The 25,566-nt window shown below is 43.2% G+C and overlaps 3 gene segments (V, D, J or C); 1 reads left to right on the top strand and 2 right to left on the bottom strand.

The window, feature by feature from the left end:
• The window catches only part of LOC132882078 (probable non-functional immunoglobulin kappa variable 6D-41), a 293,957-nt gene that overhangs the window by 132,563 nt on the left and 135,828 nt on the right, over positions 1-25,566 (bottom strand).
• Positions 3,293-5,159, top strand: LOC132875722 (Ig kappa-b4 chain C region-like). The segment is given in 3 exon segments: positions 3,293-3,376; positions 3,999-4,083; positions 4,840-5,159. Coding segments are annotated over 3 exon segments (489 nt in total).
• Positions 24,254-25,512, bottom strand: LOC132874633 (immunoglobulin kappa variable 6D-21-like). The segment is given in 2 exon segments: positions 24,254-25,323; positions 25,440-25,512. Coding segments are annotated over 2 exon segments (420 nt in total).

Genomic DNA, 25,566 nt, shown 5'->3' with positions numbered 1-25,566 from the left:
TCACATTTTAGAAAAGAAAAGAAAAAACATCCACTTTCAAAGCTGCTTCATCATAACAAGTAACGAGGACCTTGATAGAAATGTAGTGGAGTGAAAAGTACGACATTTGTTTTTCAAATGTAGTGAAGTTAAAGTCATAAGTTGCCAAAAAAAAAGAATACTCAAGTAAAGTACAGATACTTTAAGTACAGCACTCAAGGAAATGTACTTTGTTACTGTCCACCTCTGCTGAAGAATAATCTGATCTCTGAGAAAACATAAAAATAGTCAGAAACCATGACAGGAGTGAAGACACTGAAAGACACAAAATGTTGACAGATTGACGGGGGGAATCACATATCGAGGCAGTAATAGAGTCTGATTCAAGACCAAAAATCTCATCCAACTGCAAAGAGAGAGAGACAGAGAGAGAGATTGAGTGTGTGTGTGTAAGATCAGGCTCCTATCCTGAAGGTCCTGATCATGCAAACTTCCCGGAACATAAGATGTGCTTTAGACACTTTAATGTATATCTCCTTGGACAAAAGCAATAAAACAGCAAATTAGAATTCAGGGATAAAACAAACAAACAAACAAAACCTAATTAACTGGATGGGAAATCTGTGTACTGCGCTACGTCTTACTGAACTGAATGTGGCCGTCGTTAATCAACATTACAATGTTTCCATGTATAAATGTGCACAAGCGTGTAAAACGAAAAGGTGAATAATTTTAACTAAACACAGGATATATATTTTTTAAACTATACTGTATTTTCAGGGATCACTGTTCTTGTATCTAGGTCACAAATATGATTTGAAACTGTTTTGTTTCTCTGTTGTGTTGCAGTAGAGGTTCAGTGGTTAAGGCTCTGAGTAACAGAGCAGAAGGTCAGGGGATCGAGCCTCAGCACTGCCAAGTGGCCCTTGATTAAGGCCCTTAACCCTCTCTGCTTTAGGGGCGCTGTATCATGGCTGACCCCAGTTTCCTAACAAGCTGGGACACATGAAGTAAAGAATTATCACTGTGCTGTAATATATATGTGACAAAAAAAGGCTCTTCTTCAGTGTGGTCTGAACAATGTCCTATAAATTAGTGGTTATGGTTGGATAAGGAACAGGTTAGTGTTCATACCTTTTCTCACAACTTCACTCATCTGAAACTGAATGATATCCAGCTACTTTTCAGGAATGAAACTCAGAATATCAGTGTAATCCAGTGGGAAAGGAAGCATAATATATTCGCTTTTGTTCACTCTGAAATTCTGAGTTTGTGCGATAATGGGAAATGTTCATATATTTATTATTTATTTGCGCTTGTTTAGGACAGGGCAATACCTGTTTACACATTTATTTATTGTGATTTTATACATATTTTCTTCCAGGTCAAGGTCATGATCAGGATTGGAAGAAGCTGGTCATGTGGAGGAGAGAGTGAGGGAGAACAGCATGAAGAGAGAAAACAACAACAACAACGTCTTTTCCATTGTGCTGAACATTATATCCTGTATAGATAGTGGTTGTTAGTCCAATAAATTGAGTTTGACAAAAGTTCACTAACATGGAGGTAATTTGCAGTTTCCATCCAAAACATCCATTGTTGAATGAGTCAGGAGGCTGTATACCTGTCAGCTCGGTAGCCATTAGCTTTTCCTACATGGACTAACTGGGATATTAAGAGAAGTGAGCTCTCTGCCACGGTCTGAGCTGTTCTTCAGTTCTGAGTCCAAATACAAGTGGATTAAACTTGTGTAGAATACAGTAGACTAATATCATGATAATAAAGTACTGAACAAGCTCTTGAATGACCTCATTGGGCAGAATTGTCCAGATTCTCCTGATCGAAATGAGAAACCTGCATGACCAAATTAGGTGAGGAATATGAGAAACGAAGGGTTGTTGGTTGTCCAAAAATACCTCAAGGTTTTCTGCACAGCTCAGTCTTGTTGAGATTTAGTTTCAGGTGATGAACTGCCATCTATGACAAGATGTCTGCCAGGCATGTTGAGATCTGTGCAGAAACAAAATGCTGCAAGCCATGAAGGAAAAGGAGAAAGTGTGGAGGATTCAGGAAGAGAGGGAGAGGTATAAATAGAAACTGGGAGGTAGGGCAGGGAGAACAAACATGCAGGATACAAAGTAATGATCTGAAAAGGAGAGTGGGGTAACAATGATAACAAGAGCTCAGAAAGAATGGCTGAAGACCAGGTCCAGAACATTGAAACTATTGTTTGTCGGAAGGCAGTTGGAGAAGGTCATGTTGGAGGAGGTCAGGAAAGAGAGAAGAGAAAGAAAATGGAGATATAAACTAAGGCACTGGGAATAATAATAACAGTAACTGACATCAGGTCAGAAAGAGAAACTGTACTGAGGCAGGTTTAGTGATAGAGGCTGAAAAAAGAGAGAAAATTGTCTATCAAATGATTTGAGTTATGAAAAATAACAATCGAGAAAAACACATAACCACTGATATTACAGTAGTGGATGTGATGGACTGTGTGCAGTGTGGTGTGATGATTACTGAGAGATTTCTAATGTGAGTTGTGAGTTAGTGTGGTGTGGTTCCTCTCCTCCACAGAGGGTCATTGTGTCGTATCACATCCTCCAACTCAGCACCTGCAGTCTCTCCCAGCTGCAGCAGTGCAGTCTCTCTACAATCTGACTGAGGGAGGTTTTTGTACGACTCTATAACACTGTGTGAACAGGTGTTTGCTACTGATGTAATGGTAACTCTGACAGTAATAATCTCCTGCATCTTCAGTCTGGACTCCACTGATGGTCAGAGTGAAATCAGATCCAGATCCACTGCCACTGAAACGAGCTGGAAAACCTGACTGTAGCTGATTTGCAAATTTAATCAGGAGTTTAGGAGCTTCTCCAGGTTTCTGCTGATACCAGTATAAGTAGTGGCCATTTGAGCTGTAGTAATACACGGCCTGACTGGTTCTACAGTTGATGGTGACTGTTTCTCCTGGAAGAGCAGATTTCACTGCAGGAGTCTGAGTTACTGTGACTTGACCTCTGCATTCTGAAAAAAAAACGTATGATACAGAAACTGTTGAAAGAATAATCATGAGACAAACCTGAAAAATGTATTGTCTTGACCAGTTTGATGTAAATATAAAAGGCAAAGCCGTGTCTGACCTTGAGTCCAGAGGATCAGTGTCCAGATGAAGACGGGGATCAAAGTCATGGTAGCTGTGGGTGAAGTTGCTGTAGCAGCAGCTCTCAGTCATGAAGTGTTAAAGTCACAGCGCTATAAACACTCCCAGAGCACTGAAGCATGTGCTGCCAATGCAAAGTGTCCTCTAAGTATGGAAACACCTTTACCACATTCCCCCAATCTTACTGTCATTCTCACACTACTACAGAGTTATTGTGTGAATTTTACTTGTGGGGTCAGATGGAGATTTTCTGTAAAACACTTTTCGGTCTAAGATGCATAAATAAGTGAATTAGAGAGAGAAGCTTCAACTTTCACTGGATGGTGTTTGTACTGAATGTTAATGAGTTTCTCACTGTAGTGGATTTATGGTGGAAGAAGCAGCATCAATGTTGGCAGTGAGTAAATACACACTCATATTTTTGACTGTAAATTAATCTTTAGATTAGTGTCGGCCTTAAATAAAATATCATAACTTTCTATCAGTCTACAGAAGCAGTGGAGGAATTATTCTCACTTTAGCTCCACACATTCAGTCATATATTGTAAATTTCTCATGAGTACTTCAGCATTTTTACTCCATGAGGCATTCTGGGTAAATCCTGTGCAATTGCAATTCCACATTTTGTGAAATTTCAACTTTTATTTTGTGTAATTTATTTGTGTTTCTTACACACTAATTTCATCCTCAGGTTAGATTGACACTCTTTGTGTCTAAAAATAAAAAATAAATCAGTAAAATGTAGTAAAACAGTCAGAGAGTTAGTGTATTAATCAGCTGATGTGAGCAGAAGTTGGTGTTTTGTAGCTGTTTTGTAATAAGAGGTTTAAATGGATGGAGAGAGCAGTGAGTTTAGAGCAGCAGGGTTTTTGTACGGCCGCTAAACCTGTTTGTATCACTGTGGAACACTTTTGGTGGAGGAACCAAACTGTCTGTGGGCCGTAAGTAACCTGTTTACTAATTACTGAAATGGAGTGTGTTCAGATTAATTACTTAAATGGAGTGTGTTCAGATTCATGTTGTAATCTGTCAAGAATATATTTTTTAGATTTATTTTTCCTCCAAATCCAGATCAGATGTGATTTTTGTATCACGTCCTTCTGTTTCTCAAATTTCCCTTATTTTAGAAGTTTGAAAAATGTCTTTGATTATACTGCTGGTTGTTTATTATAATTTAAAGCTTAAATGTATTTGATTCTACTGCTGGTAGTTAATTGTATTTTAAATCTAAAAGCAAAGTAGATATCATTGTGCAAATTACAGATGACATTTTGTTGAATGATTTTAACGACATTTAATATCTTAGAGACTGTGAGTCCAAAAACGGATTTAAATGTAGAAATCAAAACTGAATTTGCTTAAGTGGTAAATATTCTGTATTTTAAATGTGGCTTATTCATGTTATAAAATGAGCTTCATATTTTTAATGACTGAATACTTGGTCTAATTCAATTTTACTCTCCAGGGATAACTGTAATATAAATGATTATAGACCTAAGATGTAAAAGTATTTGAATTGAGTGTGAAATGTTTGTGATGCTCCACTGAACTCAGTTCTGCTCTATAAGATATAAAGGGAAGTGAAACACACAGTGAGCTGAAACAAAGCCTGAGTGACTGACAGCTGTCCATTCCTGTCTCAACTGTGTGTGTGTGTGTGTGTGTGTGTTTGTGTGTGTGTGTGTGTGTGTGTGTAGGTGTCACTCAGCCCAGTGTGACGGTGTTGCCTCCCTCCAGTGTGGAGCTGCAGCAGGAGAAGGTCACACTCATGTGTGTGGCCGACAAGGGCTTCCCCTCGGACTGGACACTGAGCTGGAAGGTTGATGGGAGCAGCTGGAGCTCGGGGGAGAGCCGCAGCACCGCCGTTCTGCACGCGGACGGCCTCTACAGCTGGAGCAGCACGCTGAGCCTCCACCCGGAGCAGTGGAGGAACAAGGTGGTGACCTGTGAGGCCTCCAAAGACAACCAACCTACTGTGGTGGGCAGAGTGAACACAGAGCAGTGCTCAGAGCTGTGAGCTCACACACACTTTACTCAGCTCACCTTCTACTGCTTCACTGTGTGTTACATGTGGCCTTTACTGCTCAAATGTCCCACTTTCATCATTTCATTTGTGTTATTAACATGTGAGCTCACACACTCCTCAGTTTAACTCAATTCTTCTTCTTAATGATCACTTACATATGTGTTAAGTGTGTGTATCACTGCAGTGTCCTGCTTTGAATTATTAATAAAAGCCTTTGAATCATGAAACCCTTTTGTTGCATATTATTGTTCATGTTCATCATAAGAAAATCACCAAAGCACCTGTCTCAGTATCTGTTATGGACTGTAATATATATAATATTAATATTATATATATTCATTATAAAGACTAATAATAATAATAATAATAATAATAATATTCAAGAGAAAGTATCGACAGTGAGGATGTGAATTAAATTATAAAGCGTTTATGTTTAAAAGAGAGTAAGTGGAATGCTTCATGTTACTTTCACTCATTGGTGAATTGGGGACTGGTGTGATGGTTATGGAAATGCTGTTACACCTACTGTATTAATCACAACTGTAAACCTGGATGTTACTCAGACTGAACTCAAATCAATATTCTGTTACAAAAATCATCAGTATTACTTTTGTAGTGAATTTCCGACACTAAAAGACATGTTACAATTTATTATGCAGGGGCTCTGCTAGAAATTTTGGACCCTCTAAAAAAATATAATAAACACTCCCCTCACCCACCCCTGCAAAAATAAATAAATAAATAAAATTAAAAATAAATAAATAAATAAATAAATAAATCACTTCCCTTAGTTTATCCAGAGGAAGTGTTATTAGTGCTTTTAATTAATTATTAGTGTTAGAGAGTTATTCATTCAACAAAATCTGAGTTTGTCAGACACCAGTAATGATCCAATGGGTCTGACCACCTCTACTGAATTGATCACAGAAAACACAGACCTTGTTTATGGACCATGTGCACCAACGTCATAGGTCAGAGGTCAAGTCTGTTTATCCGCCATATTGAGTATCAAGCCGCTCACTTCTCACGTGGAAATTTTTGGAGATTGATTAAAATTTTCAGTCAGAATGGCTTGTTGTGTGGCAGTAGGGTGCTCAAACAGAAAAAGCATGGAGGGTTTATCATTTTACCGGTTCCCCGCTGATCAAGAGCGGAGGAAGAAGTGGATTGCTGCCGTTAAACGTGTTGACTGGGAACCAAGCGAACACTCGAGATTGTGTGTCCCACCTTAACAGCTATTAGTTTATTGTTTATACTGCTTATTTCTTGTTTACCTGCTATATCTCAAGTGCCCTTGACTGTTTATCTTATGTCCTTTGCTCAAATTTATATATATATATATATATATATATATATATATATATATATATATATATATATATATATAAATTTGGGGACTGGTGTGATGGTTATGGAAATGCTGTTACACCTACTGTATTAATCACAACTGTAAACCTGGATGTTACTCAGACTGAACTCAAATCAATATTCTGTTACAAAAATCATCAGTATTACTTTTGTAGTGAATTTCCGATATAGTGTTTGTATATATATATATATATATATATATATATATATATATATATATATATATATATATATATATATATATATACACACACACTATATTGCCAAAAGTATTTGCTCACCTGCCTTGACTCACATATGAGCTTAAGTGACATCCCATTCCTAATCCATAGGGTTCAATATGACCTTGGTCCACCCTTTGCAGCTAGAACAGCTTCAACTCTTCTGGGAAGGCTGTCCACAAGGTTTAGGAGTGTGTTTATGGGAATTTTTGACCATTCTTCCAGAAGCGCATTTGTGAGGTCACGCACTGATGTTGGACGAGAAGGCCTGGCTCTCAGTCTCCGCTCTAATTCATCCCAAAGGTGTTCTATCGGGTTGAGGTCAGGACTCTGTGCAGGCCAGTCAAGTTCAGCCACACCAGACTCTGAAGGAGGGAGAGCGAGACCAGAGGAGCTCATCCCCGAACTAGCCGCTGGTTGTGTGTGTGTGTCTGTTTGGCGTCAAATTGTTAGACTGAAAAGTGTGGCAATAAATCCCTATTTTGAACCTGATCTCTGTCCTGCCATCCTCTGTGCTCCACCCACCCGTGCTGAACTGTTACAGTGGTGCTGAAACCTGGGAGAATTGGAGCGCAGCAGCCAATCAGCCCCATGGAGTCCTCCCCGTTCGCCGACCTGGTCCACACACTCGCCACGGCCCAGCAAAGCCAGCACCAGGCGCTAGTCACCCTCCGAAAGGAACAAGAACAGCGCTTCGAGGCCCTGGTGCTGGCCCAACAAGAAGATCGTGAGGCGTTCCGGCACCTCCTCCCGTTGGCGGGGTCCACCAGCGCTCCCACCTCGGGCCCATCCCCCCTCACCCTAACCAAGATGGGTCCGCAGGACGACCCCGAGGCCTTTATCACGCTCTTCGAGCAAGTCGCAGAGGCCTCGGGGTGGCCGATGGAGCAGCGCGTGGCGCGCCTCCTCCCCCTGCTAACGGGAGAGGCGCAGCTGGCCACGCTACAGCTCCCCGCTTACCGCCAGCTGGCCTATGCGGACCTCCACTGGGCCGTCCTCCAGCGTGTGGGGCGCACCCCTGAGCAGCAGTGTCAGCGCTTCCGCGCTTTGCGCTTGGAGGAAGTTGGCCAGCCATTCACGTTTGGCCAGCAACTCCGGGATGCCTGCTGGCGGTTTTTGAGGGCCGACAACCGCGACGCCGAGGGGATCATCGACCAGGTGGTGCTGGAGCAATTCATCGCTCGCTTGCCAGCAGGAACAGCGGAGTGGGTCCAGTGCCACCGCCCGGCATCGCTCTATAAGGCAATCGAGCTAGCGGAGGACCATTTGGCGGCTGTTCCGGCGGCAGGACAGCAGACAGCCTCTTCTCTCCTCTTCTCTCTCTCTCTCTCTCTCTCCCCCTCCCCCTGTGTCCCATCCTCGCCCCATTCCGCCACCGCGGAGACAGGGGCCGGCACCACCCCAGCCGGCCCGCCGCACCCGCGGTGCCCTCCCGTTTCTCCCTTCTGTGTCTGTCTCTCCCCCCCCCTCAGGTGAGTGAGCCCCAGAACACAGGTGCAGAGAGGAAGCCCGAGCCGGTCTGCTGGCGCTTCAGGGAACCGGGCCACCTCCAACAGCAGTGCACGGCAATGGAGGTGGGCGTGGTGGTTCGGATCCCCGATGCACCAGAGACCGCCCTCGATCAGGCCGGAGCGTATTGCATACCGGTGAGTATTCAAGGGGATACATATCAGGCGTTGGTGGATTCTGGTTGTAATCAAGCCTCAATTCACCAAAGCCGGTGCAAAACGAGGCATTAGGGGGAACACAGGGGGTGAAGGCGTTGTGTGTGCACGGGGATGTTCACAGCTACCCTTTGGTGTCGGTCCACATTTTTTTCCGAGGGGAAAAATTCATAGTAAAGGCGGCGGTTAATCCTCGCCTCACCCACTCTTTAATTTTGGGGACTGATTGGCCAGGATTCGGGGAGTTGATGAACTGTTTAGTGGAGAGTGGGTCCTGCCATACTTCAGTAGGTCATGGGAAGGTCCCGGTGTCGCCTTGGCGGGAGCAGCTGTCACAGAGCCATCTACGTCATCTCCGCATCAGAGTGAGGAGCCACCGGCTCCTCCTCCCTCTCTCGGGGAATCCCTCACAGATTTCCCTGTAGAACAGTCGTGAGACGAGACTCTGTGGCATGCGTTTGACCAAGTGAGAGTAATCGATGGTCAAATGATCCCGCCGAACGCCACCCCGTCCTTCCGCTATTTTTCTATTATGAAAGATAGATTATACTGAGTGACGCAGGACACTCAGAAGAAAGAGCAAGTCACGCAGCACTTAATTCCAAAGAGCCACTGGGAATTGGTGTTCCAGGTGGCTCACTTTAATCCCATGGCTGGACACTTAGGGCAGGATAAGACACTAGCCCGAATAATGGCCCGATTCTATTGGCCGGGGATTCCCGGTGATGTTCGTAGGTGGTGTGCGGCGTGCCGCGAATGCCAATTAGTAAATCCAGCAGCTGTTCCAAAAGCGCCTTTGCACCCTCTACCATTATTCGAGACCCAGTTCGAAAGAATTGGTATGGATCTCGTCGGGCCATTAGATCGGTCAGCACGAGGGTACCGCTTTATATTAGTTCTGGTGGACTATGCAACGCGATACCCGGAAGCAGTGCCTCTGCGCAATATCTCAGCATGCAGTATTGCAGAGGTGCTCTTCCGCGTCATATCCCAAGTTGGAATCCCGAAAGAGATTCTGACTGATCGAGGCACCACGTTTATGTCACGGACACTGCGCAAACTGTATGGGTTATTGGGGATTAAGCCGATCCACACCAACGTGTATCACCCACAAATGGATGGTGTAGTGGAACGGTTCAATCGCACCCTCAAGAATATAATTTAAAAATTCATAAGTGAGGATGCATGTAATTGGGATAAGTGGCTCGAGCCCTTGTTGTTTTCAGTGCGAGAGGTCCCCCAAGCCTCCACGGGGTTCTCCCCGTTCGAATTATTATATGGGCGTAAGCCGCACGGCATTCTAGACGAAAATTGGGAGGAGGGACCTTCACAAAGTAAAAATGAAATTCAATACGTTATGGACCTGCGCGCAAAACTCCACACGCTCACCCACCTAACCCAGGAGAATTTGCGGCAGGCCCAAGAACGGCAAGCCCACCTGTACAACAAGGGTACACACCTTAGGGAGTTCGCACCGGGAGATAAGGTACTCGTACTGTTGCCCACATCAAGCTCCAAATTGATTGCCAAGTGGCAAGGACCCTTTGAGGTCACACGGCGAGTTGGGGACATCGACGATGAGGTGAGGTGAACGGACAGGATTGGGGCGCTACAGATTTACCACCTCAATCTGCTTAAACTCTGGAATGAGGAGGTCCCCGTGGCATTGGTGTCAGTGGTCCCGGAGAAAGCGGAGCTGGGGCCGGAGGTTCAAAAAGGGCATTGGCATCACGTACCTCTCTGGTCCCCTGTGGAGACCACCTCTCCCCGACACAACTCACGGAGGTCGCCCAGTTGCAGACTGAGTTTTCAGATGTGTTCTTGCCCCTGCCCGGTCGCACCAACCTCATAGAGCACCACATTGAGACGCCCCCAGGGGTGGTAGTGCATAGCCGCCCTTACAGGCTATGCAAACACAAAAAAAAGTGGTTCGGGAAGAACTCAAGGCCATGCTCAAAATCGGCATCGTCGAGGAGTCCCACAGTGACTGGAGCAGCCCGGTGGTCTTGGTACCCAAGGCCGACGGGTCGGTCTGGTTCTGTGTGGACTATAGAAAAGTCACCGCGTTGTCTAAATTCGACGCGTACCCAATGCCTCGTATTGATGAGTTGCTCGATCGACTCGGCACTGTTCACTTTTATTCGACACTGGATTTGACGAAGGGATATTGGCAGATCCCCTTGACTCCACTATCCCGAGAAAAAATGGCGTTTTCCACACCGTTTGGTTTACACCAATTCATCACACTTCTGTTTGGGCTGTTTGGGGCGCCCGCTACGTTTCAGCGGCTGATATATAGGGTCCTCCGCCCCCACGCCACCTATGCGGCCGCCTACCTCGACGACATCATCGTCTATAGTCATGACTGGCCGAGGCACCTCGAACATCTAAGGGCCATCCTTAGGTCGCTGAGGCGAGCGGGTCTCACAGCCAACCCAAAGAAATGTGCGATTGGGCGGGTGGAAGTACGGTATCTGGGCTTCCACTTGGGCAACGGGCAGGCGCGTCCCCAAATTAACAAGACAGCAGCAATTGCGGCCTGCCCAAGACCCAAGACCAAAAAGGGGGTGAGACAGTTCCTGGGGCTGGCTGGCTATTATCGTAGGTTTATACCTAATTATTCGGACGTCACCAGCCCGCTGACTGATCTCACTAAAAAGGGGGCACCAGATCCTGTCCAGTGGACGGAGCAATGCCAGCGGGCTTTTTCTGAGGTAAAGGCTGCACTGTGTGGGGGGCCACTTTTACACTCCCCTGACTTTTCTCTCCCCTTTGTGTTACAGACCGATGCATCGAACAGAGGCCTGGGGCGGTTTTGTCCCAGGAGGTGGAGGGGGAGGACCGCCCTGTCCTGTACATCAGTAGGAAGCTGTCGGTGCATGAGGGGCGCTACAGCACCATAGAAAAAGAGTGTCTGGTGATCAAGTGGGCGGTCCTCACCCTCCGTTACTACCTGCTGGGGTACCCTTTCACCCTCTGTTCAGACCACGCGCCCCTCCAGTGGCTCCACCGCATGAAGGATGCCAACACACAGATCACCCGTTGGTATCTGGCACTCCAACACTTTAACTTACATAAGTATCCATAAGGTACATAATTCAGAATCTGTCATATAATTGTACTAACACAGCATGTTTTGAGAACCATATGTATGTATTACGAACATTTGGATGGAATGAGCTGCATGCTTGGTTAGTAACATTAGTTGATCAAAAAGGGAAACAAATTTATGATCTTAAAAGTGACAGTGGCATTATTCCCTTTACATCATAAGTCAAGCTATCTAACAGTCTTTTTAGCCAGTTTTTGTTCATTTCATATGCCACTTGTCCATTTCATTACTGGAATTTCTATATGAACGTTATCAGCTAAAATTGTACTTGCTTGCTATGGAACACTTGCATGTGACGTCACAGCTGATCCAGATTGTGACAGATGCCATCGTGTCGGTCAAACGCCATATTCCGCCTTCTACTTCTACTTCTGGTTCTACTTCTGCTTTTACTTCTACCTTTTCTTCTGGAAAACCCTACTATATACAATTCTACTACAACGGCTGCGGCTACAAGCTCTCCCTACCTGTGCACGTTTTTTATGTTTTTTGTGTGTATTTTTGTGTGTTGTTCGTCTGTACCGGACTTCAATATCCACTACAACCGTATGGACTTACTGGGCATTGGTTTTCAGCAGAAAATGACGGTTTGTAGCGATTTCCATCGCATGCACAACATTCCGGACAAGATAGCGAGACCAGCGGGGTCTCCGTGGATTGTTATTGAGAGCAAAGCGAAGGAGGCGGTGCCGGGAGCGGAAGGAAAAGCGAGGCTACAGGCAGAGCCGGCCTGTTGACTAAGCTCAGAAAACAGCCACTCAAATCTCAACTGCCAAGCCTCTACCTCTCCAAAGCCAGATCCATGTAAACAAGACGGACGATTTGGAATTACAGCTGGAATTACCTTATTCTATTCTATAATTGGCTGGTCAATGCTATACTCAATACTTAAGTGAGTTACCCATCCAATGAGGATTCTTGTTTACAAGATGCCACATCTGAGTCGCTGACAAATCCTGAATTTCTGTAAAGATAACTGTCCAGAGATTTATAGGCACGCAGTGCTTCACCACTGAACAGCGAGGGAAAGTTAATGAGGTAATTATACACGTCTGGGTATTTCACCTCTGGCAGTTCAAAATCCGGTCGTGAAAACTCCATCCGGTAAGCCATAAGGGTCATAAATCTGTAGATCGTTTATTTTAGACATATATCTAGTTATCTGTTCATTAGAAAAATGAGCCGTGTAGTCCGTCGGTTGAAATTGATCCATTCTGTACACGAGTGCAGCAGTATTCAGCTGTGTTTTTGACCGACAAGATGGTGATTGTGTACTTTCCGGTCACGTGACTGCAAGATCTCTATAGCTAGCTGCTCACTTGGTAAATGCAGCATAAAATACTAAAAATCAGTCTGCATGAGCCTTAACCCCAAAGCCCTTTATTCACAGATCCATTGATCCATCCATTATCTGTAGCAGCTTATCCTGTACAGGGTCGCAGGAGCCTATCCCAGCTGACTACGGGCAAGCGGCAGGGTACACCCAGGACAAGTCACCAGGTCATCGCAGGGCTGACACATAGAGACAAACAACCATTCACACTCACATAATACGGTCAATTTAGAGCCACCAATTAGTCTAACCTGCATGTCTTTAGACTGTGGGGGAAACCAGAGCACCTGGAGGAACCCCATGCACATGTGGGAAGAACATGCAAGCTCCATACAAAAAGGCCCTTGTTGGCTAATGGGCTCAAACCCAGGACCTTCTTGCTGTGAGGCAACAATGCTAACCACTACACCACTACACCATCATGCCATCCATTATTCATAGATTTCTCTGTAAATACATTATCAATCATACACCTCGGGGGCGGCACGGTGATGTAGTGGTTAGCGCTGTTGCCTCACAGCAAGAAGGTCCGGGTTCGAGCCCCGTGGCCAGCGAGGGCCTTTGTGTGTGGAGTTTGCATGTTCTCCCCGTGTCCGTGTGGGTTTCCTCCGGGTGCTCCGGTTTCCCCCACAGTCCAAAGACATGCAGGTTAGGTTAACTGGTGACTCTAAATTGACCGTAGGTGTGAATGTGAGTGTGAATGGTTGTTTGTGTCTATGTGTCAGCCCTGTGATGACCTGGCGACTTGTCCAGGGTGTACCCCGCCTTTCGCCCGTAGTCAGCTGGGATAGGCTCCGGCTTGCCTGCGACCCTGTAGAACAGGATAAAGCGGCTAGAGATAATGAGATGAGAGACACTGCTCACCTCCTTCTGCCTCAACTGGGAGGGGGGTTAAGGCAGGGTTCCCTAATCCTGAGGCTGCATCTGTGCATGTTGAGTGCAGATATCATTAGTGAACAAGCTAGTTATTAACATGCATCTTAACTTAGGTGGCGCACTAGCCTGGTATTGGACATCTGTGCCCCTGGCCTGTGGACTACCTTGAAGTTAAAGTTAAAGTGAATAATCTAATAAATGGATGGTGTATGTATGCATAGATGGAAGACTAGAATGTGTTATCTTTCTTTGGCTATTTTGCACAGGTTATTTAGAACTATGGTTCTTTTGTACATGTATGGATATGTATGAACGTAATTTATATATATGACTGTAGGAATGGTATTCATTTTTGTGAGATATCTAGGAATGTATAGATGTTATTGATTGGATGTATGGATAGGTATGTATGGATATTACTTGAGTGGATGTTAGGTAAGTATGTTTGTATGTATGCATGAATGTATTAATGGTACTTGTTTGAATTGTTTGTATGTATCAATGTTAGGATTTTTAATTTGCACAGTTCACCTGGAACAAAAATGCTGGATTGCACATGTTCTTTTAGTTAATTAGATGTGTGTTTGTGTCTCTATCTTGATGCAGCAATGTTCCCTGACTCTAAGCTAAATTTCTCCCTAGGGAGACCAATAAAGTTACTTTACTTTACTTTACTTTATACACCTGTGGCCATGGAAGTGATTGGAACACCTGATTCCGATAATTTGGATAGGTGAGCAAATACTTTTGGCAATATAGTGGATATATATATATATATATATATATATATATATATATATATATATATATATATATATATATATACATATATATATATATATACCTGTGAGTATCTATTTCTTATCTAGAGTGTTTATATTTCTATTGTTTATTTCAGTTATTCTATTTTGATTCATTGCATTGCCTGTTTGCACCATGGGTCAGAGAGGACTGAAATTTCATCTGTGCTGTGTTAAGTATTACTTCGGGAGTGAATTTCCGACACCAAAAGACATGCTACAATTTAAAGATCAGTCTGTAACGAGAGTTAATTCATTTATCCATAGTTTCCTGTCTCTGGTCCTGGAGTGTCCCCTGTCCTGCACATTTTACTATTTTACCTGCACTAACACACTCACTCAACTCAGCAAGCACTGTTAATTAGCTGAAGAGTTAAATGAGGTGTGTTGGAGACAGGGAAAGTGCTGAAATGTGCAGGACAGGGGGTCCTGGGGTGGACAAGGGGTAAACCAGGGTTAGGAACCTGTGAGTTAGTCAATGTCAGGACACCATGAACACTGATCAAACACATGGCTCCTCAAACAGCAAAAAATTTTACAGACATTAATCACTGGATTTAACTTTGACATCTCTGTGTCTTTTAATGAGTGTGTAACACCACGACTGAGAGACCTGGGAAACTATTGATCTTACAGTAGTGGATGTGATGGACTGTGTGCAGTGTGGTGTGATGATTATTGAGAGATTTCTAATGTGAGTTGTGAGTTAGTGTGGTGTGGTTCCTCTCCTCCACAGAGGGTCATTGTGTCGTATCACATCCTCCAACTCAGCACCTGCAGTCTCTCCCAGCTGCAGCAGTGCAGTCTCTCTACAATCTGACTGAGGGAGGTTTTTGTACGACTCTATAACACTGTGTGAACCAGTAACCAGTGATATCATGATGACTCTGACAGTAATAATCTCCTGCATCTTCAGTCTGGACTCCATTGATGGTCAGAGTGAAATCAGATCCAGATCCACTGCCACTGAAACGAGCTGGAAAGCCTGAGTGTCGCTGATTCACAAATTTAATCAGAAGTTTCGGAGCTTCTCCAGGTTTCTGCTGATACCAGAATAAGCGGTTACCATATGAGCTGTGAGAAGACACAGCCTGACTGGTTCTACAATTGATGGTGACTGTTTCTCCTGGAAGAGCAGATTTCACTGCAGGAGTCTGAGTTACTGTGGCTTGACCTCTGCATTCTGAAAAAAATAATATAATAACACAATATGAAATTGAAATATTATAATAGTCATTGCATTGACACTTTGCATTGGCAGCACATGCTTCAGTGCTCTGGGAGTGTTTATAGCGCTGTGACTTTAACACTTCATGACTGAAATTTTGTTATCAGTTTATTTATTTATTGTTATTAAAATTTTAATTTCATGTCTTTTATAATATGGTAACATCCTTGACATTTAATAATAAATAAGTTATTTTAAATTTACTTATCTTGAACGTGGATCCAGTCAGCAGTTGGGGTGAGAGGTCAGCAAGAAACAGGAAGGTGTGCGTGAGGGAGAGAACAACACGAGGGAGAAGAAAGGGAGACACGAGTGAGATATTGCGTGAAGCAGGCGCTTCAGGTGACTACGCCCAGAAGCGTCGATACAGGCCTGCACCTTCTGACTGATAACCTGTTGGGTACCCATTTTAAATTAATTTCATTTCCCCAATTAATTTGATTTCAATTTTATTTCATCTCAGTGAGAATAATTGGTGGCTTTAGCAGCATTCCCCATGGGTTCTGAAAAATGTTCTCCACTTTTTTCCTTGAAAAATCAAGTCAAAGCAGTATTCTTCACTTTTTCTTTTTTTGTCTTCACTTAGGCTGTAATTTTTCTTTGTTACTGACTTATCAAAGTGGATGTAATAGAGGTTTATACCAACCACACTGACACAATTCAAACATTTGTACAGATACAGCTAGGCTTCTCCATTACATATACAATTTAAGCTCCACTCCAGCCTCTTATAAGAAAGTTCTTGATTTTGGGCGCCCTGTGCACCATCAAGATAAAATCAACCTCTTTAGTTTGAGCTTATTTAAGTTTATTTTAGTATGGAATTGATCAAAAGAGCTTTAAGGATTCCCTTTAGCCCTTTACTTCAACACAAAACTTCATTTACAATTGAACAGAGTGGAGAAGAGTCTGGGAACAAACAACTATGAAGGAATCAGAATTTCGCGATAATTTACAAACTGAACACAGAATGACATCATTTTACATCATACAGGTAGGTTCAACACGGGGACTCAGCACACTATGCCTCCTGAAATGTAGCTCCCTTCAGTCCCTTGCCGGCTGACAGCATTTTCACTTTGGCGCTTTTTACTCACCCCTGTATTACTGACCCTGTCCAATGTGCTCGGGGACAGTAGGGGCTCTGAGTGTGCTTCGACCGTCGCTGTTTCAGCCCTTAAATCACCTTCAGTGCTTGAAGAAGACTGCCCAAAAAACTTCATCAGCTTAGACCGCACCATTGTTTGGTTCATGCGAAGATAATCACACCATCACAGCAGGCCGAATTCAACCCCGATTCCAAAAAAATTGGGACAAAGTACAAATCTCATCTCATCTCATTATCTCTAGCCGCTTTATCCTTCTACAGGGTCACAGGCAAGCTGGAGCCTATCCCAGCTGACTACAGGCGAAAGGCGGGGTACACCCTGGACAAGTCGCCAGGTCATCACAGGGCTGACACATAGACACAGACAACCATTCACACTCACACTAGGGTCAATTTAGAGTCACCAGTTAACCTAACCTGCATGTCTTTGGACTGTGGGGGAAACCGGAGCACCCGGAGGAAACCCACGCGGACACGGGGAGAACATGCAAACTCCACACAGAAAGGCCCTCGCCGGCCCTGGGGCTCGAACCCAGGACCTTCTTGCTGTGAGGCGACAGCGCTAACCACTACAGCACCGTGCCGCCCCTACAAAGTACAAATTGTAAATAAAAACGGAATGCAATAATTTACAAATCTCAAAAATTGATATTGTATTCACAATAGAACATAGACAACATATCAAATGTTGAAAGTGAGACATTTTGAAATTTCATGCCAAATATTGGCTCATTTGAAATTTCATGACAGCAACACATCTCAAAAAAGTTGAGACAAGGGCAATAAGAGGCTGGAAAAGTTAAAGGTACAAAAAAGGAACAGCTGGAGGACCAAATTGCAACTCATTAGGTCAATTGGCAATAGGTCATTAACATGACTGGGTTTAAAAAGAGCATCTTGGAGTGGCAACGGCTCTCAGAAGTAAAGCTGGGAAGAGGATCACCAATCCCCCTAATTCTGCATCGACAAATAGTGGAGCAATATCAGAAAGGAGTTTGACAGTGTAAAATTGCAAAGAGTTTGAACATATCATCATCTACAGTGCATAATATCATCAAAAGATTCAGAGAATCTGGAAGAATCTCTGTGCATAAGGGTCAAGGCCGGAAAACCATACTGGGTGCCCCTGATCTTCGGGGCCTTAGATGGCACTGCATCACATACAGGCATGCTTCTGTATTGGAAATCACAAAATGGGCTCAGGAATATTTCCAGAGAACATTATCTGTGAACACAATTTACCGTGCCATCCATCGTTGCCAGCTAAAACTCTATAGTTCAAAGAAGAAGCCGTATCTAAACATGATCCTGAAGCGCAGACATTTTCTCTGGGCCAAGGCTCATTTAAAATGGACTGTGGCAAAGTGGAAAACTGTTCTGTGGTCAGACGAATCAAAATTTGAAGTTCTTTATGGAAATCAGGGACGCCGTGTCATTTGGACTAAAGAGGAGAAGGACGACCCAAGTTGTTATCAGTGCTCAGTTCAGAAGCCTGCATCTCTGATGGTATGGGGTTGCATTAGTGCGTGTGGCATGGGCAGCTTACACATCTGGAAAGACACCATCAATGCTGAAAGGTATATCCAGGTTCTAGAGCAACATATGCTCCCATCCAGACGACGTCTCTTTCAGGGAAGACCTTGCATTTTCCAACATGACAATGCCAAACCACATATTGCATCAATTACAGCATCATGGCTGCGTAGAAGAAGGGTCCGGGTACTGAACTGGCCAGCCTGCAGTCCAGATCTTTCACCCATAGAAAACATTTGGCGCATCATAAAACGGAAGATACTACAAAAAAGACCTAAGACAGTTGAGCAACTAGAATCCTACATAAGACAAGAATGGGTTAACATTCCTATCCCTAAACTTGAGCAACTTGTCTCCTCAGTCCCCAGATGTTTACAGACTGTTGTAAAGAGAAAAGGGGATGTCTCACAGTGGTAAACATGGACTTCTCCCAATTTTTTTGAGATGTGTTGATGTCATGAAATTTAAAATCACCTAATTTTTCTCTTTAAATGATACATTTTCTCAGTTTAAACATTTGATATGTCATCTATGTTCTATTCTGAATAAAATATGGAATATTGAAACTTCCACATCATTGCATTCCGTTTTTATTTACAATTTGTACTTTTTTGGAATCGGGGTTGTGGATAATCATTATAAATAACTGCGCCACCTCGTCCTCTGCCAGTTAGACGAGGCTGGTCTATATAACTGTATCCAGGAGGACTAGCTTCATTTAATGCTCTATATTCATTTGGCTTCATCCATGTTTCAGTTAAACAAAGTACATTAAACTCCTGATCAGTAATAAGTTCATTAACCATTAGCACTTTAGATGTAAGGAGTGTCCCCTGTCCTACACATTTTAATGTTTTACCTGCACTAACACACTCAACTCAGCAAGCACCGTTAATTTGCTGAAGTGTTAAACGAGGTGTGTTTGGATGGTTTTGTAACCTTCTCCAGCCTGATGAGCATCAACAACGCTTTTTATGACGTCCTCAGAAATCTCCTTTGTTCGTGCCACGATACACTTCCACAAATGTGTTGTGAAGATCAGACTTTGATAGATCCCTGTTCTTTAAATAAAACCGGGTGCCCACTCACACCTGATTGTCATCCCACTGATTGAAAACACCTGACTCTAATCTCACCTTCAAATTAACTGCTAATCCTAGAGGTTCACATACTTTTGCCACTCACAGATATGTAATATTGGATCATTTTCCTCAATAAAAAAATGAACAAGTATAATATTTTTGTCTCATTTGTTTAACTGGGTTCTCTTTATCTACTTTTAGGACTTGTGTGAAAATCTGATGATGTTTCAGATCATATTTATGCAGAAATATAGAAAATTCTAAAGGGTTCACAAACTTTCAAACACCACTGTAGATCTAATATGCATAAAAGTGAGTGAGAGAGAGAGAGAAGTTTAAACTTTCACTGATCAGAAAGTCAAAATGAGAGATTTCCTGGAAATTACAGGTGTATAAATGTAGTAGAGAAATGGCAGAAGTTGAGTTTTTCACTTTAATTCCATCAGGATTCAGACTGACTACAGAGGAGATTTAGAGGTGAGCAGCAATAAAAAGTTGTTTCCTTACTATCTTTATGGATCATGTTGTTGTTTTTTTTCTGACTGGAAAGATGAATCTCATCACTAATCCATCATTTAGTGTTATTTCTCCTCCAGTCTCCTGCAGTGTGTACAGTACACTGTGCTCCAGAGTCAGACAGGTTTACTGAATCATCACTGAGTTTAAACACCAGAGTGACAAAGAAAACTAACCAATGAAAAAAAACATTTAATCAGACAATTGTGTTCTGTAAATATAACCACAATGACTGTGTGTGTGTGTGTTCTCCAGGTGGTCCGGTGGTGAACTCCTCCGTGTCTCTGCTCCCTCCCTCCTCTCTGCAGCTCTCTGAGGGATCGGCCTCGCTGCTCTGCCTGCTCTCAGCCTATTCTCCACAGGGGGCGCTGCTGAGCTGCACCATGGATGGTGTCGAGGTGAATGAGGGGGTTCTAACCAGCACAGAAGAACAGAAGGACCCTTCAGCACCCTGACCCTCTTCAAAGAACGCTGGGAAGAGTCCGAGGTGTTCGGCTGTACCGTCTCCCACCACAACACCACTCAGATCACCTCGTTCTGAAAGAGCAGCTGTAAAGTCCACTAGAATAGAAGTGTACACTTTAAAACATATTTAGAAGACTGGAGTGGAGTCAGTGGTGTATCTGTATTGAAATAAAGCTTAAATGTGGAAAGCATGTCTCCTTTTTCAGTCGTGAAGTGTCTTTGACAGTGATTTGGATCGGCACCTTTAACAGCAGGTCGAGTGCAGCGCTGCGTGTTGTGCTTGAGTGAGTTCAACTGAAAAACCATGAACATCTGCTGAAAGTGTTGGTCTATTCTGGGTCTCAGAGCTGTTCATGCAAATGAACTGTTACTTCTTATTTCTCTGGCTGGGAAGAATCTGCCTAAACTCATGAAAAATCTAACAAGGACATTTTAAATATACTGAATAATAATCTGATCTCTGAGAAAACATAAAAATAGTCATAAACCATGACAGGAGTGAAGACACTGAAAGACACAAAATGTTGACAGATTGATGGGGGGAATGACATATTGAGGCAGTCACTGAGTCTGATTCAAGACCTAAAATCTCTTCCAATTGCACACAGACAGAGAGAGAGAGAGAGATCAGTCTCTTCTCCTGAAGGTCCTGATCATGCAAACTTCCTGGAACATAAGATATGCTTTAGACACTTTAATGTATATCTCCTTGGATAAAAGCAATAAAACAGCAAATTAGAATTCAGGGACAAAAAAAACAAAACAAATTAACTGGATGGGAAATCTGTGTCTTACTGAAGTGAACGTGGCCGTCGCTAATCAACGTTACAATGTCTCCATATATAAATGTGCACAAGTGTGTAAAAATAAAAGGTGAATAATTTTACCTTTTTTTTTTTACTATACTGTATTTTCAGGGATCACTGTTATTGTATCTAGGTCGCAAATATGATTTGAAACTGTTTTGTTTCTCTGTTGTGTTGCAGTAGAGGTTCAGTGGTTAAGGCTCTGAGTAACAGAGCAGAAGGTCAGGGGATCGAGCCTCAGCACTGCCAAGTGACCCTTGATTAAGGCCCTTAACCCAGATCGAGAGAGAGAGAGAGAATCATATATCAAGGCAGTAATAGAGACGTATTCAAGATCTAAAATCTTGTCCTATTGTTCACACACACTAAGTAAGATCAGGCTCCTATTCTAAAGGTCCTGTTCATACAAACCTCCTGGAACACAATATATGCTTTTAGCATTTTAATTTATATCTCTTTGGATAAAAGCAATCAATGAGCAAAGTAAATTTCATGGATAAAAAAAAAAAAAAAGATTGAACTGGATGGGAAATCTGTGTATTGTGCTCCATCTTCCTGAACTTACTGTGGATGTATCTGATCAAAGTGACATTGTGTCCGTCCATAAATGTGCACAAGTGTGGAAAGAGTAAGTAGTGTGATTAAATGTCATGAATCTACACAAAATAGCACATCATTGCAATTAAAGACCTCCATGGTCTCACTGAAAAAGTATCAGTCTTGGTTTGGTTTGGTAAAAACATTTCCCAAAGTTTGAATATACCACAGAGCACAATTAAATCCATTATTTTAAAACTGGATCAAATATGGCACAAATGAGACTCTGCCTAGAGGAGGCTGTTCACCAAAAATCAGTGTCCAGGTAAAGAAGGGCATTACTCAGGATACCACAAAGGGGCCAAAGGTAAATCTCTCAGCATGATGCTCCCACCACCATGCTTCATTCGGGATATCAGTTTCGACCAAATGTCACCCCTCACTGAATCCAGGGACACATGTCGGCCGAAACAAATCTGAGATAATCGCAAAAGAAGCATTTTTTTTTTTCGAAATTTGTTATTTTTGTTTTTTTCCATCATGTGCAAGTTGAGATCTTGAAGAATGCAATCAGTATTTCAGATAATAGATTGTTTTGTTGGAAAAGCATACATTTTTTGTTGCAAATTGTCTCGTTTTTGTCAGGACTGTAGCCTGCTGGGGGGTGTGGGTAAATTACCATATGGGCCATTCACATGATGATTTAAGTAATTTTTTTTTTTTCCCGCGAATCAGCTGTATGATCCGAGTTGGGCACATGGCTACTTAACTGCATACAGGCGTGTGATTTCACTATGGAATGAGTTACTAAACAGAGCGCAGAGGAGCTGACACACCGCGAAGCAAACAGACACTCGGTATTTACATCGGAGATAACCATTTCTAGCAAAAAAAAACGCAACCTCGTTTTCCAGATTGAATGGAATACTTGAATGATTGGATGATACACGGACCGTTCTAGGACTACATGATTCCATCGGAGGCATTGGTGTGTGCAAGGCGCCGTTTCTCTTTCTGATGGGGTAAGTTTATTAATCTAAGGCTGTGTGGTTATTTTTGCATGTAACGGAGAGTGTTGTGGTTTGGTTAAGCCTAGGTCACAACCGGACGTGCAATTTTTTGGCCGTGTGATTTTTGGCGTTTCCCAAATCGCTGCGTTTTTTTTTTTGTTCACGGAGAAAGACGCGCGTTGGCCGTAAGTTTGTCTTGCAACCTGAAAAAAACGTAAGCGCCCGTAGAGTTTGTTTGACATGACAAAGAACCTCTGCGGCCGGTCTGTGGCTCGAAAATCAGCACATCACACGCGCGCTCTCGTGCTTTTCACACACGCGCTCTCGTGCGTTTCATGCGCGCTCTCCGTGTGTTTCTTGTGTTTTTTGCATGTAGACCGGCCGTAGGAGCACACACAGCCGGTTGTGACCGAGGCTTTACATGAAACTAGTGTTGTGTTAGCTGTGTCATCATCGTGCTATCTTTCTTTCTGACGGTGTGAGTAATTTTTCAACCACAAAACGTTAAAGTATACTTTAGGACTTATTTTTGTACTTCATAATTGTGCTGGGCATACTTTGCATGGAAGGAAAATTGACGTGGTGATCTTTGTTTACATGAAAGTAGTATCGTGCTAGCTAGTAGGGGGTAGAGCTTTCCTTAATGTCATGCAAATGAGCACCATTATGTGCCCGCCCTACACCCAGAGTAGCTGAGATGGAAAACTTTGAGGGCGATTTTCTCCCTTTTCTGTTTTAAGAAGTATACACTTTCAAAAGGCCACACATTCTTCAAATATTGTCAGATCTCCACATGGAAGGCATCATTGGAAAGCTTAGAAACTGTATTTTCTGAATCTGTCAATAACTCAAAATGCCCCCGGGCAGACATGTGTCCCTGGATTCTGTGATCTGCCACAAATATACAGTAGTTCAGTTCATTGTTCCAAGTTGTGTTTTGTTCCCATCAGACTGATTCTTCCATGTTTGCTGCGTCTGCCACAAGCCTGAAGATAAACTCAAACGGGGTTTCATATGACTTCCATCATGAACTTGTTTTCCATGATGCTATTTATTTAAAGATGTTCTCCAACATATTTCAGTGCCTTTCAGGAACAGGGAGATTTACACTGCGATCATGTGACACTGGTGGACACCATTCAACTAATTATATGACTTCTGATGAGAACTTGTTTCATCAGAACTAATTTAGAGCTCTCATCTCATTATCTCTAGCCGCTTTATCCTGTTCTACAGGGTCGCAGGCAAGCTGGAACCTATCCCAGCTGACTATGGGCGAAAGGCGGGGTACACCCTGGACAAGTCGCCAGGTCATCACAGGGCTGACACATAGACACAGACAACCATTCACACTCACATTCACACCTACGGTCAATTTAGAGTCACCAGTTAACCTAACCTGCATGTCTTTGGACTGTGGGGGAAACCGGAGCACCCGGAGGAAACCCACGCGGACACGGGGAGAACATGCAAACTCCGCACAGAAAGGCCCTCGCCGGCCACGGGGCTCGAACCCGGACTTTCTTGCTGTGAGGCGACAGCGCTAAACACTACACCACCGTGCCGCCTAATTTAGAGTTAATTAACTCATAAGACCCTTGACTGATTTTCCCCAAACTTCAACAATGTGGGAGGTTTTGTGTAGCTTCATGACCTTTAGTCCCACTTCAGTGCATTTCAGTTCCAGGCTGTAACACTAGAAAATGTGGAAAAGTGCAGTGTGTGTGAATACTTATGCAACTGACATGGTATACACTTTAGGGTCAGTAATGTCAATGTGTGATGTACCAGAAGTGGGCAAACAATCAACAGCTTCATCTAAGTTTTTCAGAACAATGGCCTTCGAAATGATTAGCCATATTTCCTTTTTCTGAACCAATTCAGTGTTGGGCTCAAAGGAGGATTGAGTGAAAATATAGCAGGAAAAATTCAAAAAGGCCTCAAAGTCTAATCCTACATCTTTCGTTGCTGAACTATTTTAATGGAAATATAGCTTACTATATACTCACTTTTCATAATCATCATGGTTATGGAGAGATTTCGACTGTGAGTTGTGAACTTGTGTCGTATCACATCCTCCAACTCAGCACCTGCAGTCTCTCCCAGCTGCAGCAGTGCAGTCTCTCTACAATCTGACTGAGGGAGGTTTTTGTACGACTCTATAACACTGTGTGAACCAGTAACCAGAGATGGAATGGTAACTCTGACAGTAATAATCTGCTGCATCTTCAGTCTGGACTCCACTGATGGTCAGAGTGAAATCAGATCCAGATCCACTGCCACTGAAACGAGCTGGAAAACCTGACTGTCGCTGATTTGCAAGTTTAATCAGGAATTTAGGAGCTTCTCCAGGTTTCTGCTGATACCAGTGTAACCGGTCACCATTTGAGTCTGTGTACACCGCCTGACTGGTTCTACAGTTGATGGTGACTGTTTCTCCTGGAAGAGCAGATTTCACTGCAGGAGTCTGAGTTACTGTGGCTTGACCTCTGCATTCTGAAAAAAAAACGTATGATACAGAAACTGTTGAAAGAATAATCATGAGACAAACCTGAAAAATGTATTGTCTTGACGAGTTTGTTTAAAATATAAAAGGCAAAGCCGTGTCTGACCTTGAGTCCAGAGGATCAGTGTCCAGATGAAGATGGGGATCAAAGTCATGGTAGCTGTGGGTGAAGTTGCTGTAGCAGCAGCTCTCAGTCATGAAGTGTTAAAGTCACAGCGCTATAAACACTCCCA

The sequence above is a fragment of the Neoarius graeffei genome, chromosome 2 (assembly GCF_027579695.1).
Source record: "Neoarius graeffei isolate fNeoGra1 chromosome 2, fNeoGra1.pri, whole genome shotgun sequence".
Lineage (NCBI taxonomy): Eukaryota > Metazoa > Chordata > Actinopteri > Siluriformes > Ariidae > Neoarius > Neoarius graeffei.
Note: the sequence above shows the minus strand (reverse complement) of the source record. Positions and strands in the feature narration are given on the sequence as shown.